The following is a 17,658-nucleotide window of genomic DNA, read 5'->3' as shown; positions in this document are numbered from 1 at the left end:
GGTGCAGGTGCAGAAGAGCAACAAAACACCTTGGAGCTCATTCAGTTGGAAATACTTGAACATTTCAAGGTCTGACCTTTGCATCGTCCGTATTCTATTTTCAATAACAAAATACAGTGTTTGCTTGCTTGGAAGCTGCTGATGCTGTATCTAGCCAGTAGCTGCTTTTGCAAGAAAGAAAGAAAAAAAAAAAAAAAAAACAACCGAACAAATACACATCCTCTCTTATATTCCACTTGCTTTCATTCCCCGTGTGTGCCGCTTCTTTGCAATTCCAGTGCGATCTGAACGCTGCTGATGGAAAAGTCTTCAGACGTGAAATGGACGTCTTGTTGTTCGGGGCTCCTCGCTGTGGTGAGAGATTTTGATTTGACACATATGCCTCCCTTGATCCCCGTCAAACGCTAAAAAGGTGCCGAGCAGATTGCTCCCAGAGATCGTCCTCGTCCTCGTCTACCGCTGTCAGTCATCGCGCCAAACGTAATGATGTAAAATTAATTCCGTTTAGCCGATCGCTCGTCAAGCCTTGCATTGTAATCGCAGCAGTTTTGAAGCTGGAGGAGAGACGTGAGCGTTTTGAAAAGCTGGCTGAGCTTCTCTCCAGGCGGCAGGCAGGTGTTCAGGTGGATGTGCGAGAGGATTTGTCTCGAGGCCGCCGGATCTCGCAGCTTAAACTATGATAAAAGTTCAACGCTATCAAATGCTTCCAATTTAATCATAAAGGAAATTATTAAGAAAACTTAATTTCAAGCATAGCTGATTTACAAAAAAAAAAAGTAGTGGCTGTGTGATAGCCGTGGGCACAGAGAACAAAGCTAAAGTCATTATTGGAATATTACACTAACATCACAATGATTTTCTCAGCTGATGGACTACAAAGATCATAAAAATCAAACAGTATAATATAGAAAAGTTTCCTAATATCCATCTCTACGTTGTGTAAACATTCATGTCTTTGGAATTAATATAGAGTACTATTTCCAAAAAATCTCAATGTATCACATCAGCTGGAAATAGTTAATTTGTCCAAAGAAAAGGTCAGTTTTTTTTCACAGTCTCACAGATGTGTGGGATTGTGGACTGAGCTCAGCTGCACGCACTAAGCAGGTTAAGATATAAGGTGTCATGTAGTAACTCTCTTGATTATGACAGAAACCACATAAAAAGGCTGGAGATTAAGAAAAAGGTGAGAGAAAATCCGCATGAGGAGCTAAGTTTGCTTGTAGAACAGGGTAAGACGAGGATTCTCAGTGATATATTCCCTGAAACTCAAAATAAAACATTTTATCTGATAAATAAAGCAACACAATCTAATCAATGAGAGATGATATTGAAGCCAAAACTTTAGCGCTTCCGGAAGCCAAACCAAAGTGCTGCTGTGTCATAATTTGTTCATTGTTTATCTCCAGTGGTCTCCTTTGTTGAAGCGTATTTACGATAATGCGCCACTGAGCTGATTAGGATGAGGAGATGGGCTCTTGTGCGCCATTTTTATGGAATTGGAGAGGAGACACGATGAACCCATCAAAGCTTAACACGATAAGAACTGGAGCTTTAATAAACTCTGTGTCCCTCTATCAGGGAGCTGCGACCTACCGGTGGAAAAGATCCCCTCAGTCGTGGAGGCGATGGGCACAGGATCCTCGATCCAAGGCGTGGCATGAACAGCAACGCTCCAGTCGCTCCATGTTCCAATCTCTGTGTCCTTGGCCGCCACCTGCTCAACACGGGAGCATTCGGTGAGTTACGGGTTCACACATGGATTTGCATCAAAACGTCTGTTCTCCCCAACGCTACCTCACTAACCAAACGCATAAAATCTGACTTTTCATGCGAGGAGGGTGCTGCTTCAACCTGCGAACAGTTCTGCTCCGTTATGTAACCAGATGCTTGTCATTTTTGAATTCTCGCGGCCTGAGCCGGCCTCAAACAACCCCTGGGATGTTGTATTCTCCAAACAATTTGGCAGAATCACCGTAAACTCGCTGAAAGTGTTCGCTCAAAGCCGCGTGATGGAATATTGCAAACGGCTGTAACTAATCACAGCCCGGGTGACAGTGACCTTGTTCTTTTGGATTTCTGGCTACCAAACATGTCGGCAGTTCATCTTTGAGTGAGGATGAGTGCCAGATTCCTGGCAGGCGTTTTTCGAAATACGTCTTAAACTAGAATGAGACAAATTGGAAAACGCTCAGCCTCCAGCTTGCTTGTCATCAGCATGAAAATGAGGCAAAAAAACAAAGGCAGGATTGACCAAAAATCAGACGCCGTTACCTGAATGATGTACTCCTTCCCAGCATAGGCATCAGTGATGGTGTGAGAAGTGCTGTCGGACAGCTCCACCTAAACAGGGAAACAAAGAAGAGGTCAGTTCAGGGCAAATTCATTTCAAATACTGAGCGAATAAGTAGTTTTATTTACATTATCTCAAAGGCCTTAACAGATTTGGTTCATTTATAAATAGATCTGGTACATTTTTGAAACCAGATCCATTTTTGAAGGATTTTCTGATATATAATTTGCTCGAACGTTGTGAATTATGAAGATTTTCCGCAGAAAGGCAGGCACTTATGAGGTCCTAAGTCAACTTTCGGTCTGGCCGTCTTCGCCTCCTCCCCGTAACTCTACCCATGAATTATGTGCTCAGTATAGCAAAGCTAAGCTTGAGCTTTTAATGTTTTATGGTGGGAAGATTCTGCTGCGGTGTGCTCTATACAATTTTTACGCAGCGATCATTTATTGACAGCGCACCTTTCATCATTATTCCGTGCATAGGTCAAGTGAGACGCTTTATCCTTGAGATGTTTTACATCTCAATGCTGGATCGACTGAACCTTGATCCCATCGCAGCCTGTACATTCTCAGACACACCCGCACTCACACACACGTGTAGAGCACCAGCAGCATAATTGACGATTATTCCAGAAAGCGTTGGCATCAATGCTACATAATTTTATGACACAATATAAATGCATTGCCGGCATTTGAAAGCCTTTTGTGCACACTTTAATTTGCAAAGCAAAAAAACGGGGGAATGAACTAAATGTCTGAGTTACCGGGGGAGTGCGTGAGAGAATGATTTGCCGCGTCTCTGTAATTTACGGTTAGTGCTGTTTGTTTGCCTTTGGCCCGTGTCGAAAGACTGAAGGAAAAATAAAAGGAGGGGAGGGCACTGCTAAAGTGAAACAAGACACACACATATACAAACACACATCAAGGTGATTCAAGCTGAACAAAGCACTGGAAGCTATCTGGAGTCATTATATCACGTTAATACGTGACATAATAATTGATACGATGAGTCAAATATGATAAATTGAACTTGAAATGTTCACAAAAACACAATTCCAGACGGCAGAACAGCTAATCGACACAGCTCATTTATTATGTGCTTCCTCGTAATAAATTGATGACTTGTAATCTTGATAGTTCTGACTGCAGCAGTATCAGATGTGAAAGCTGTTGACACACATCCAGCTTTCGCCCAGAATAATTCATCTTGAAATGTTTATCGGAGTCTGAATGGCGCCAACAGCCGAAGATGCTAACTACATTTGAAGGGAAAGCAAATTCAAACATTTGAATAAATGTCACAAACAAGTCCAGCCGCATGAAATAGTCAAAACTCGAGGGGTGAGCGTTTTCAGCTCCTGTCATTGCTTCTGTCAGCCGAGGCAACGCGACGCCTGCCGGTACAGCGGCTGCGATCGGGGAACATTGTGCTAGTCTGACAGGTGAAGCCTGGAGCAGGCGGATGATCAGAGAGGTTGTGGGTAAGAACACAGTTCAGCGAGATTATCTCATACATGAAAAACACCCAAAACAAAAAAACAAAAAAAAAAAAAAAAAAAAAAAACGCAAGCAAGCAGAACGTCCCTTGATAATATGCGAGCGGCATAGTGAGTGTGGGAGGTCACACATCGACCCGGAAATGTGTGGATTTGAAAGTTTGATTCTCCGTGTCAGACCTTCTTTAGAGGAGATGTGTGATGCATATTTTTCAGGGTTTTTCTAGATTGAGGCTGCACTGTTTAGCTGTTCATGATGCATTCCATCAAAGAAGGAAGTTATTTTATGCTTGCGAGCCCTTCATACACCCTCACTCCTACGTCATAAATTATACAAAATAGTTTTAGCTACTTAACATTTCCTTGGCCCACTTGCTGGATCCAAGCTCACCGATGACACTTTGGATGGGTTTGACCTAATACTGAGTTAAAAATAGCAACAAAGTAACTTGATCATACAGCCAGTAACTTGACATAAAACCATCTTTCTCCATGAGATAACTTCCGTCGAAACAGAGTCTGAATCTGTTGATGTGTAGCATCCAGAACTTGTAATTTGGCACAAGCATCACTGTCTTTTTGAAAATGAAAATGCTGGATAATTCACTTTTGAGTGAACCAGGTACAAGTTCCGAATGAAAAAAGTTTTGACTTTTCCCCTGAGGGAATTAAAGATGTGTTCAACCTCATTTTTAATTACAGAAGATATGAAGAGGCGTAATAGGCTCCCTCGCCATGGTGAGACCAGGATCCCCTCACAGAGCCTTACAATCATTTCCCCACCACCGATTGAAGTCTGCCCTGAAAACTTGCAAACCTGTAGTCAACCATCCCAGAAGCCCCCGCACACTTCCTCTCCTCTCCTGTAATCTCTCTCTCATCGCTGCTCGCCCCCTCCACGAGGCTGACCTCTCTATTTTCAACACCGACTTGCTTCTTCTCTATCCACTCCTGCTTTGCCCCCCCCCTCCCTCCCTCCCTGCCTCCCTCCCTGCCTCCCTCCCTGCCTCTCTCGCTCTCCGTGTTTAGGAGGAAGCTCTGTCTTTATCTCCTGAGCGAGCTCTGCATTTATAGGCTTAATTTAATTAGCGGAATGCAATAACAACGTCATCCCAGCATGTGTGTGCATTGCATCTTTTGCTCTGCGCTGCAGCGGGCATGTGCTATGAAGCTAAATCTTCCACTGTTTGAACATATCCAGACCAACAAGCCCTCCACCCTCATAACGTGTTTGTTCTCATATGTGCGAGTGTGCACATCAGCATCTGTAGAGTGAAACCTCATGAAATCCAGTCATGCACTCATCCATTTGTGTCAGTGTGTGTTTTATCTTGGTATTCAAAAACACACATTTGTGGGGGTTTTTTTGTTTTTTTTTTCCTGCTTGCACGTTTGCTCCCATGACCGTCATATTATTCTTTGCAAGGCTGAACTGTGTGTGTGTGTGTGTGTGCGTGTGCGTGTCCAGACTACATGTACGTGTATGGGTGGTGGAGAATATGGAGTAAACAGCTTGCAGATAAACATTTCCAGAGAGATGGATGTTGTGCTGCGTTGCCAAGTGGCTAAACAGGGAGCAGTGAGAGCAGCACTTAATATCACGTCGTGGGGGGAGCGGGCGGGGCTGGAGGTGGGCCGGATGGAGGGAGATTGCCTTTCGCAGAGAGAGAGAGAGAGAGACTGTGCTGATAGCTGCCAAAAAACACACTGTCAGATCCCTCACGCACTCAGACCCAGTCCTTGTGTTGGTGTATTTACGTATTGCTTCGCGTACGTGTGTGAGAGAGTGTGTATTTACATTTTCGTAAGGGCCGATTCATTGTAAACAAAGCTGCTCGGAGCCGCAAGGAGCGTTCATTAAAAGCGTTCGCCGCTCATTAAATGCGGATGTGAAAATGTGCGCGTTACACAAAGAAAGCAGCCACTCACACCCACGCGCTGACAAATAAACACAATACCACCCTAAACAGCCAAATATTTACCTCGCCATAATCACATCTCATTAGCTCAGTGTAAATATGCCGTAGTCAGGAACCTGCGGATGTAATGTGATAAATGGAAAAAGGATTTTGCCCAAGAAGATTGGCCACAAAATGCTCTGTTTGGAAAGTAAAGACTAAATGGGCACTAAATTCTCTCACTTCATGCATAAAACCGCACATCTCATTGCTGTAAAGAGCCTATGGGGGGGGGGGGCGAAGGTTGGAGGATGAGCTGCGGCAGCAGGTGCTGATGCTGGAAGTGATACGAGCTTTAAACTGCTACAACATTTAAGCCGCAGTTATTTATAAATCAAAGCGAATTTCACACATCCAGACTGTTATTACTTCAAACAATGGGAAGACTTTCATCATCTGTAACGTTATTTCCTGTAGCGATGTGGTCACTAATAATAAAATTAATAAATGAAGTAGAGTCTGAGGAGGAAAAATAAGCATGAAAAGTGAGTTAAATTTAACATCTCTATTTGGAATCGTATTTAATTACTGGTGTCGAACACTGGAGTTTAAAATTGACATTATAATGTTGCAGATATTTGCAAAACATCTAACAAATAGCATAAAACTACATATAAAAAGTGTTTTTAAAGTGTGGGATGGTCTCCTCTGGGAAACGTCAGAGCTCGAGGGCGGACAACAGGAAAATGCTGCCAGTTAAAAGAACTCTTCTTTCCCAACTTTGTTTTTTCTTATTTTTAGTTTTTAAGATAAAAATGTGCTAAAGAAAGTAAGCATGAGGAGTTTTTTTTAAAAACACACCTCTTTTAATTTAACAATATAATATTTCGGCCTCGTTGAGCGTTGGGTGTCCGTTTACACGATGACTGTGCTTCGTGAAACTGAAAATGGAAATTTTTGAAAAGAGTGAGTCGACAGTAGTAGACAAGAACTGCAATGGGTCGTGAATTCCAGTCCATAAACAGCACCCACTAGTGGCCCAACAAGAAAACTACTTCTTTTCAGCATTTCTGCTGTTGCCGCGCAAAGAACAAAAGCATAATTCTTGCGTTGTTCGCACCTGCAACTCTGATTTCGAACAAAATTACATTCCGTTTTAAATATATAAAGACTTGCACGGAGCTGAACGCAAGAGCCAATGTTTGACTATGAATATGCTCACACCATTCCGCTGCAGGATTTAACAAACAAAAAACAAACAATATTATTCAACAGGTTTTATGAATCTGAAAAGCAGATTGTGCCTGATTGGCTGAAAGCAGAGAGGGAGGCGGCATCTCTTTCATGAACAGTGCAGATCACAGTGTGACGTTGAGCAGCTTCCAGCTGTTATTCTGCGACAGAGAGTCGCACTGCCTACACAGTCCTACGATTTTAAATACACAAGACGCTTTTTGATACGCAAGTTGTAGATTATGTGTGTAGGCGGAGATCATTCATGGTAAAAAAAAAAAAAAAAAAAAAAAAGGGAGAAAAATGAACTCTGAGGAGAGGTATAGCTTCACAGTATGGCTTCGTATACACAGACACACCAGGATGGAGAAAATCTTAGAAAATCCTTCTCAGCCATACACAATGCATGCACACACACACACACACACACACACACATGCACGCAGGCACCAAGAACTGCTACACAACTCCAGACAATGAGAGGGGCAGAGAGAGGAGAAGCGAACATTCCTCTGGGATTGCATAAGGAACTGAGAGGAAAAAGAAGTGACCCTTTACTCCCCACACATCCCTTCTTCCTCGGTCCTTTCTTGTTTTGGTCTCACACCTCCACTTTCTTCTGCCCTGTTTAATTGCTCTCCCTCTCCTCCTGCTTGCTTGTGTTTACTGTTGCAAAAAGTTCAAATTACTTTGCTTGTAGGATCAATAAAGTCCCAACTCATCCGAGTTCACACAAACACACATTTATTTATTAAATTAGGGAAAAAGGGATTCAGCCATGCTTCATTAGAGCACAACAGAGAGGGATTATGAGTTAAATCCAATATCTTTGATGATGATTTGTTATCGGAAAATGGCAAAAAAAAAAAAAATACATTCTTGAATTAAAGCTATGAAAATAACTATTAATATGCACGTGCTAATTCTAAGTCAAGCTAAGTTTATCTTGATAATGAACACAGTCACCTTTGGAAACTTGTCAATATGGACAATTCTGTTACTGATTTTAATTACTGCATCCTGAAATGAGCTGAACAACAAAGCTCTCGTGTTGTTGTTTTTGTGATGCATGTCAGCTACAATAACATCTGATAAAGGTCTCGCTGTTGGCTGCAGGTCAGCGGTAAGGACATCGCGATAAGCAGAACATAAAGAAGAGCAGAAAAAGTGGAGGAGAAATGAAGAGGCGGAGAAAAAAGAGACGGTCTGAGAACGCAAAATAGGAGGAAAAGCAGAGAGAGGGAGACATGGAGGGAATTGGCGTCGGTGGTCAGATCTAATCCAGTGAGCATGTCTGTTGTCCTGGAAAGGAAACCCAATTATATGGCACTTCCACTGGCCCGATGGCGCTCTGTGTGTACGTGGGCGCGCGCCTGTGCACGGCGAAGGTTGGTCTCATTAGGTTGACTGACAGCTCCCATTTTTCCGCCACGCTCTTCTCCCATTTGAGAGCGCACACACTCACACACTCACGCAGACATGAATGCCAGGTCCAGGGGTAATTTCTCAGACAGTATTTCTCTCTTTGAAGCCCCAATCGCCATAGCAGCAATTACTGTAAAAGGGAAGCTCAACAGCCCCCCCGAAGCCAATCGAAAAAAAAAAAAAAAACACGAAGTGGAGCTTACACCCTTTAAAAAGTAAAAAGCAGGCGGTAATTTGGACGACCCATGGGGCCACGGTGACTCCGCATTTGCTCCGGATTGATGTTGTCATGTCAAAAACATGAAACGCGAACACGCGAGGAACTAAGAATTGATATTCACCTCTTACAGTGACAACTCAAAGATCCCCTTCAGTGTTTCCAAGGGTGTTCAAGGTGTTTGAATCCTGAACAAATGACTCCAACGGCACTTTACCGCCACACACAGCAACTGATGCCTGAGACAGTGATATCAGATCCGCACTTCACACTCTAGAGAGCACACATCAAATTCAAATGTTCCGAAAAGTTCAACTTCAAAGGCTTCCTTCAAATTTCTGCAGTGAACTGAACAATGTGTACTGAAATCTGAAGGTGTTCAACTTTATAAAGTCAAATAAAATGACTTTTAGAGCTTGAATAATGAATTTTCCCTGGGGTTAGGGTTTATGCTTTATAGAAATAAGTCCTTGTTGTGTTAATTAGAAAAGACACACCAGTGTGTCTGTGTGTGTTGTTTCTTAAGGTGAACTGGTGACTTTAAATTGCCCGTGGGTGTGAATGAGTGTGTGTGTATCTGCCTCTCGCTGTCTGGCCCATGGTGGACTGCCAACCTGGGTGTAGTCTTCCCTCATAGTTAGCTGGGATTAACTCCAGCACCCCGTGACGACCTTGAACGCCACAGAAGACGGATGGACGGTATTTAAAAGCCCACAGTGGTATGCGGCTGGCAGGGGGACGCAAACGTCAGCAGGCTGGCTGGACTCGGAAAACGTTTTGTCGTCTTTCCAAGTGGCCTCATCACTTCATGCTGCTCCTTTGACCATTCTGGTTGTGCTAACTAGACACTGAGGGGCTCAGGTGTTTAAACTCTTCAAGGTTTTATAAGTTAATAGTCTAAGGTTTCTTATTTTAATGGTGATAGGTCCTATACGTTGAGGCTCATTGATAATGTATTTTGTTTTAACAACTTTCGTTGAACTGACATGAGGTCGGATGGGGTTCTAAACAGGATGCTTGTGATTGACCTTTGAATCTGAATTGGAATTTTAACAGGAGAGATCGTGTCGTAAACCTCCTCCTCCTGTTAAGGGAAGCTTTTTCCGCTTTCACACACATGGCTTCTTTTATCCCTCTCTTGAACCGTCCGTCTTCTCTGTCCATTAGTCTCTTGAAGGAGGGCGACTGTTTCTTGAGGTGTGAAAAGAAAGCCGAGTCTGGACATGTGGAGTTTAGCTCCTCTGGATTTGTTCAGTGGTTGTTTAACTTCACCAATATGAAAGTTATTACACTATATGCCAGGTTTCTTCTCTCAGAGCAGGCCACAGTCCTTTAGATGTACCAGGTTCCCTCTGGATAAAAAGAAAAACATCTTCCAAGACACATGAGCAAGTTCAACTGACCTGATACAGTTTGCTTTGAGGTGTTTCCTACCTGGACGAGCGGAAATACACACAGAGAAACCTTGATATACAGGCTATCTTGGCCACAATTTCCCCCGTTTCACTCAGAAAGCAGGTGACATTAATAAAGCGTGGCCATATCATCAAGAGGTAAAAGACACATTGGTTAATAAATGATGACTTTAGGAAGCTGCCACTTTATGAACAACAAATAATCAATTACACACTTGCCTGAGAACCTTTAACTAGTTAAACTATTAAACTTTTGTTCCACAGAGATTTATGCCTTCTATTGTGAGTATACTGGGTTAAAAAAAAAAGGGACAGTAAGGCCTTTTGAAAAATTGTGTTCAAACTGTAGAGAGCAAAGAAATAACACAGCGGCTGTGATATTCATGTCTTCTCTGAACAGTAGATCAAAACAAAAATTGCCAAATAGCTAATAGTGTTTGGCTTTTGCACTTTGCATCTGCTGAGATCTCTTCATCAGGACAATGCTGACACAGCACACACGTGTGTGTGTGTGTGTGTGTGTGTGTGTGTGTGTGTGTGTGTGTGTGTGTGTGTGTGTGTCCTGACAGCAGACAGGGGTGTACTCAGTGTGTATGACAGCGCGGGGGATTGACAAGGTGATACAGAAATCAATGGCGGCAGAGGAGAGAGCAGTGGCCCCATTCATCTTCATCCACTGGCACACAGTGAGACATCCACCGCACTACAAATAGAACATGCTGAAATATTCCAACTGCAGCCTCAGAAGCAGACAGGAGATAAGAGAGCTCTATCTCAGATGATTGGTCTACCTCATCCCTGCAGTGATGTTCAACAGAAAGAGCCACTTGGCCGTTTCTTGGAAACGGTTCTTCCTCTCCCCCTGGTGCAATTTCTCTGGAATACATTCACATTTTTATACACTGGCTATGAAATATTTAATTCCAATGCAATTCAACTGAAAATTAACATAAAGCCAACACGCTGCACAGTTTCCACTACATGCATATCAGTCAGCGAAATGTACTTTAATGCGTTTTGACAAATGATAGCTTCCATACACGATGGTGTGTGTGTGTGTGTGTGTGTCTGCATGTGTGTGTGTGCGTGTGTGTGTGTGTGTGAGAATGATGGCATTTGATAAATGATCTGTCCATGAGAGTGTCCTTTAGAAAGGGATGTTTTCCCCAAACAGGGTCTAAACATTTATCATGTGCACCCATAGATACGAATGGATGGCTCCAGGGTGAAATGGTGAGACAGGTGGCGCAACGCATGGGTGGGTGGAGGGGAGAGTGTATCTATGGATGGATGGATGGATGAGGAGGTGACGGTGAAACCGTGGCGTTGAGAGGGAGAAGCGTTGGTGAATGGCAGGAGTGAGGAGTGAAAGCATGCGGAAAAACACAGACGAAGCAGTTTACGGGGAGTCGGAGTTGAAGGGGAAGAAAAAAGCGGTGAGTTGTTGAAGTGAGCTAAATATACATTTCTGCTTTTCATTTACCATCCATTTGTAAAACATAAGTGTGTATTAACTGGTCCCGTATGGCGTGGCCACAGCAGATCATGGGATAAAGAGAAACCGGATAAAGAGCATGCAAAGAAACAAACCTTCGTCCTTAGTCTGGAAAATATTAAGTTAATCAAAAATAGATTTGGGAAATAGAAAACTTAATCAACCTAATGAAATGAACATGTAGTTAACGCTGTCACACAGTGAGATTAAACACAATCACTCTTACAATCTGATTCTTGCCACCAAAGTCAATTTTATGTGCATTGTCTCTTTTTTGGTCACTTAAAGCCACCGTAATGCTCTGTGAGCTTCAGGAAAGCAACGCGCAAGCAGATCTAATAACAATATACTTATAAATAAACGATGTTACTGAAAAAAAAAAGTCATATTAATTTTACATGAGCTTTAAACACATCCTCTACTACTACATCCATACTTTACCCTTAACTGGAAATTTTCCTTATATTTTTCTCTGCTCATCACAGGTCAGCAGGAGTCTTGCCTCTTCGTTCCACTGCGTTGATCAAAGCCCTAACAGCAAACATCTATAGGACCAAAGGAAACACGCGTATTCACCTCAGCTGAACAACACCAAAATATAACCATTCATATTGCGAGGACTTGCTCCGTGCTCTGCGATGTGACGGACTCATGTTCCCACAGCAACAGTAGCACAAGTGCATCAAGCACACACACACACACACACTCAGACACACAGCTCATAGCTCACTATTGATTCACCTAAGTGCTCACAGGATGAGAGTGACTTCTGGCAAACATACACAGCCCATCATTACGTGGACGGGTCGGGAGTGTGCATGTGGGGGTGGGGGTGGGGGGGTTGGAGGGGCAGACTGATAACAAAGTGGAGCACTGTGTAGGGAGAGTGACTGTGGGAGGGAAAAATGAGCAACATGAAAATAATAGGGGGAGAAAAGGTGAGAAAGACAGTGAGATGGCGACGGGAGGGATGGGAGAAGGAGGATGCAGCGAGTCGGACAGAAGGACAAAGGAGGGAAAATGTGGAATAAATCAGTGAATGAGAGACTAAGCGATGCTGGTGAAGCGGGCACAGATTAAGGAAAGAAAGAATCTTTCTTTGCTTGGACTTTTTCATGTGTTTTGTTGGTCTGCCTGCTCTGCTCCTTTGGGTTCGCCTCTCTTCTCCAGTAGAAGAAGCTCCACCACTGACTCTGCTGAGCAGAGTCTGGTCATGCATCCTGGAGTAGCTGTGGTACCCGAGCATCTTCTGTTTGATGCAGATACGGCCTCATCACTCATGAAGGAACTGGGAAAATGTGAAACAAGCCAAGAATCAACCAGATCAAATGGTTGTTTTTTATTTTTCTTTCTCCTGAACAGATGGATTATACTTTGTGAAATAAATACATCAAAACCACACGGGGTTAAACGGCAATCGTCGCTCTCATGCTCCAGCGCCACCTGCTCCTCCTACGGTGCGTCATCCTCGCCGCCATTCGAAATGCGGCATTTTAAAGCCTTTGAACGGCTTGTTAACAACAACAGCAGCGGCGTTCAGCCCCTTCAGCTGGCTTCTCATTCCCCCCAGCCTGATCACCAAGTCGCTGTTCCGTGCACGCACCTGACGCTTTACTGGCTCTGCCCTGCTGTCGGTGGATCACGTCCAGCATGTCTTTTGTCTGTGAGGCCCTGGTGCCGTTCTTAAGCGCGACACAAGGAGCTCAATATTCGCCTCAGAATATCAGATAATATCTGTTTTCCAAACCTATTTCCAAGGGGAGGAAATAAAAAAAAAAAACCCTTCTCACAATAAAACCACTATGTTATCGTTGCAACTGACAAAATCCAATTATATGTTTCATTTTTGATAATGGGTTTGTGTTGTTTGCATTCACACTGCCTGCATATTAGCATTAGGACAGTATATGCATGCAAAGTAATTCCAAGAACAAGAGTGTGCGCAACTTTGAGCATGTTTATCTGCATTTATTTATATGCATGCCAGCATCTGAGAGTGTACGTCTGTTTTTCCGTGCACGGGGATGTCTGCGTGGAATCGTGTGTGTGTGTGTTTTCAGCTGACTGGAGTTCGGCATCACCCCCAAAGGGCAATTACAGCGCGGCAGATGCAGTTTCATGGCGCGAGGAGAATACTGAGCAATCTGAAATTGTTCTTATCACAGTTACTGGACCATTTCTTTAATTGCTGTGAGAGTTTGAGTTTACATCTCGGTGAGGGGATTGTGAGGGGAAAAAACAACACCGTCGCAAAGCCACGGGAAACTAAACAATTCACAGATTACTTACAAAATACAGATGTATTTCCTTGTGTGGAATCCAAGGCAGTTGTGGTAATTAAGTGGAGCTCAATATTCTCGCAAAAATAAGGCACAGAGGAGAATGCAGAAATCCTCACAGACATGAGCAAATTAACATCATTCAATTAAATTGGACACAATTTTGGCTTCCCCTTTCATGTTGGGCCTAAGAGAAAGAAATCTTCATCAAGTGGCCTGTGAGAGCATTCATGGATCAAATTGCCCATTTTGATTACTCTCTGAAGCACAAAACACAAACTGCCACGGCGCACGCTGTTGTTGCTGTTGTTTTACATCTGCCCGAGCTTGTAGGCTGCAAACAGAAGATGTAGTCGGTGTATACTGGATATTCCTATCTGGGGAGCAATGTTGCTATTTTTGCGGAGCACCGATGCATGCAGGAAGCAAGACACCGCTGTAATAAAGATGTGTGGACACTGTCAACAAGCGGTGCCACCCTGCACTCAATGTCACCCGTTTAATTTGAGTTACTGTTTAGATTAAAATCTGTTGCGCCTCAGTGGGTTTACTGACCTCAAATATCCTTCTTCAGCTTCAACCAGTTCACTGCGTCACTGTAAATACTGATGGACTCATCAGAAAAGCAAAGAAAGTTTAGATATGAAGGTAAACTACTGTTCTCATTCGAGCGCGTGTCGTTAACCTGATCGATCTCCATCTGCTCCTCTCTCTTGTGGAAATCACAAACACAGTGGCCACTAGAGGGCGCCTTCAGGACACTAAGGAAACGCAACAAACTGATGGCGACAGTCCTGTTTCATTATCTCCAACATATGGAAATGCTTTTTGAATGACAGAATTTGAATAATTAAAGACTGCATATGCACACTGCGTATGGCTAAAGTGGTTTGTACGAACTTTAAAGACAAACAATTTGAAATACTTTCCATTAACAAACATGACAAACAACAAACCAAGAATTGTAAAAAGACAGGAGGATAAAATTTTGTTATATGTGCTCACCCTTGAAACATTAGACACCTTCACACTCTTGTGTCACAATGGATCCCTGAACATAGATTCAGGATTTCATTTTATTTACCTCAAAGTAGCATTTTACTGTAAACTTTGTTGCTTTTTCTTGGCTACAAACCTACCTGAAACTCATAAATAGTAATGTGGCCAGTAGAGGTTTCCTGCCGCTGTGCTTCTCATGTCAACTGAATAAATGTGTGAATTTCAGATGCTGCCATGGATTGATATTTCAGTGGGACTGTTCACTGGTGCAGTGGTTATCAGTGAGCAGGTTATTGTAGAGTTTGCAAGTTCTCTCTGGGTTGTTTTCAGATTCTCCCAATTTCCCGAATGAGTTCAAAACCATACATGTGAAGTTACTGGATGAATGTAAAGTTGATGACTTAAAAAAAAAAAAAAAAAAAATAACACTGTTTTGACGGTTTTGGGACAAAGCAACCTTTGGTGCTGATATAAAGTGCAGATGTGCTACAGATGAAACTCAGGTAAAACTCGATGTCAGGCTACCCTGGCTGCTTTTTCTCAACGTCATTCACTATTTAATGGCTTGAAGTGTTTCATATTTTTCTTCATTCCTTTTTCTTGCCTTGAACAATTCATGTGTCTTCTTCAACTTCAAACGCAAAGTAACCAATAACTTCTCAAACTTCACTTTAAAAGCAGCCTCCGGTGCTCCCTTTCTCTTTACGTCTCCCACAGTTTCATCCATTTATCTATCCGACTCTGCTCTGTACAGTTAATCACGCCTCTCTCCAAACGTCAGTTTCTCTCTTTTCGCTCGATGCTCCCATCAGCCACCGTTGCTTTATCAGTCTTCATCAACGGTTATATCGTCCCACACTTTTGCCGGTTATTTAACATTACATCTCTTCAGAAGTAGAGTCCACAGTGTGTTCCAGTCACCTTTTTTACGACAGAAGTTGAAACGATTCTTTGTATCCATCTCATTTATATATAATGCTTGTCTGCTTTTTTTCTTTTTCTTTTTCCACAGTCTGCTATCCATTAACGCCTTTTCTCTTTCTCTGATGCACTCCATTCATCTCCACTTCAAAACTTCTCCTCATTTTCCTCCTTCCATCTGAATCCCCATCATTCAGAGTATCTGGGCCAGTCATGCCTTCATTCTTGAGGACGATGGATGGCTTCCTGCGAAGATCGGTCTGATCACAGCGCCTCTTTCATTCCTGACTCGAAACACATTTCCAAATGTTACATGTGAAAGCCATTCGCGCCCGGCTCCGCTGTCCAACCGCATTAAAGGCACATTCCTGGGCAATACTAACCACTTCAATTAGTATTCGACCTCTGGGACTGTAATTAATGAAGTATATACGGGGGCCAAATAAACAGTGTATCTTATGTTGGCAGGCTCATTAAACTCCACTTAATGATTTATGTCACAGCTTGATAGTTTTCACCCCAAATGTTCTCTACAACAGTTTGCTACTGTAGTCACTGAAGGGATCCGTGCTAATGGCAGTCCACACGAGCTGCTATAACCAAAACTGGAGCTTCTTGCAGCCCAACATTGTCTCACGGGTCCATGTTTGACCACAGACCACAGATGAATGTTTGTGTGACACAAAAACCATGTATTCTCATTAAATACAGTTGTAAAAACAATAAGTGTGTCAATGCTTTGACTGTGTTGGATTATTTTGACTCTGATACTGTGTCTGCTGATGTCTGCCTTGTGTAATCTGTGTCTTAATACAACTTTCAGAATGACTGACTGGCCCGTGGAAACAAGTAAGAATAATATCGGACCATTACAATTCATCTGCAGTTTCTGGTCTGTATCCGTCCTCCGTCCAGTTTGCATGTCCCTTCTACAAGAGTATCAAAAAAAGGGATTAATTGAAGATTGAAGATGAGCCGTAGGTCAGTGTGTGACAGTTTGACGTGTACGTGGTTCAGGGTGTACCCTGCCTCACTTTGGATGAAGCAGATATAGAAGGTAAGAGAACATAAGAGACTTTGGTGGGAAAGTGAAAGCAACCGCTGCTCCTTTAAAGCCTCCGAGTGTTCGCACTGCCAACAAATTCTTCTTAGGAAAGAATGAGGCCGTTCGAGAAATAATCTTGGCAATTAGTAAGAAATTCAAATGAATAAGGAACAATGAGTAAAGCAAATGAAATGCACAAAGGTCAGTCATTTTTCCTGCGCTGCGCTCTCTCTGTCTGATTGTGAATACTGCTGATGTTATTACCCAGCACTTAATAAACGGGGCAGACGCTCGACCATACAGCGCTCACGAGGCCAGAGTTGATATGTGCAGAACTCTCCCATCAGAAAACCACACTCGCTGCTGCGAAAATAAGAAACCCCGACCGCAAAGACATTCATCAAAGAGCGCGGAGAAAACGGAAAACCCTGCAAGTTTCCAGCTGTCATCGCCCACATTTATGCAATTTTCAAATTACGTGTCCCTACCCAATCCAAATATTGACTTAAGGCTTCCCACCTTTCAGGTTACGCGTCGGTACGCCTATTGATTGATTAGCGGTGAGGGGGAGAAGAAAACTCTTAGTGTGTGTCAAGTTTAATCATCAGTTTGAACCACAAAGTTATTAGAAGTTTTTCATTCCTGCTGCAGTGTGTGTGTGTGTGTGTGTGTGTGTGTGTGTGTGTTAAGTAAATGTGTAATATGTTTGAATAGCTTTCTGTCTGTACTTCTACAGTCTACTGTCATTGCTTTGCATATGATTAATTACTGGTTTTATGCCTAAATTCCAAAAAACAAACCCCAGAAAACTAAACTAAAACCCTAGATCATGTTCTCTTAAAAGACCTGAGGGCAGCTTGGTCAATAATGCAAAAATTCAACAATTCTTCACATCTTTCATCAGCTAATTCCCACACTTGATGGATCACTTGGCAATTGTAAT

At 42.8% G+C, this 17,658-nt stretch overlaps 1 protein-coding gene across 1 annotated transcript in view; it reads right to left on the bottom strand.

Moving 5' to 3' along the window:
- cntfr (ciliary neurotrophic factor receptor) overlaps positions 1-17,658 on the bottom strand; it is a 244,536-nt gene that overhangs the window by 9,528 nt on the left and 217,350 nt on the right. Inside the window, exons 8-9 of the mRNA XM_030085403.1 lie at positions 2,275-2,343; positions 1,597-1,717 (exon numbers count right to left, since the gene is read on the bottom strand). Of these exons, the coding sequence (XP_029941263.1) occupies positions 1,597-1,717; positions 2,275-2,343 (190 nt within the window). The remainder of the gene's footprint in view (positions 1-1,596; positions 1,718-2,274; positions 2,344-17,658) is intronic.

This window comes from Salarias fasciatus (assembly GCF_902148845.1).
Source record: "Salarias fasciatus chromosome 7 unlocalized genomic scaffold, fSalaFa1.1 super_scaffold_4, whole genome shotgun sequence".
NCBI lineage: Eukaryota > Metazoa > Chordata > Actinopteri > Blenniiformes > Blenniidae > Salarias > Salarias fasciatus.
The sequence above is the reverse complement of the archived record's forward strand: the minus strand, read 5'-3'. Positions and strand labels throughout refer to the sequence as shown.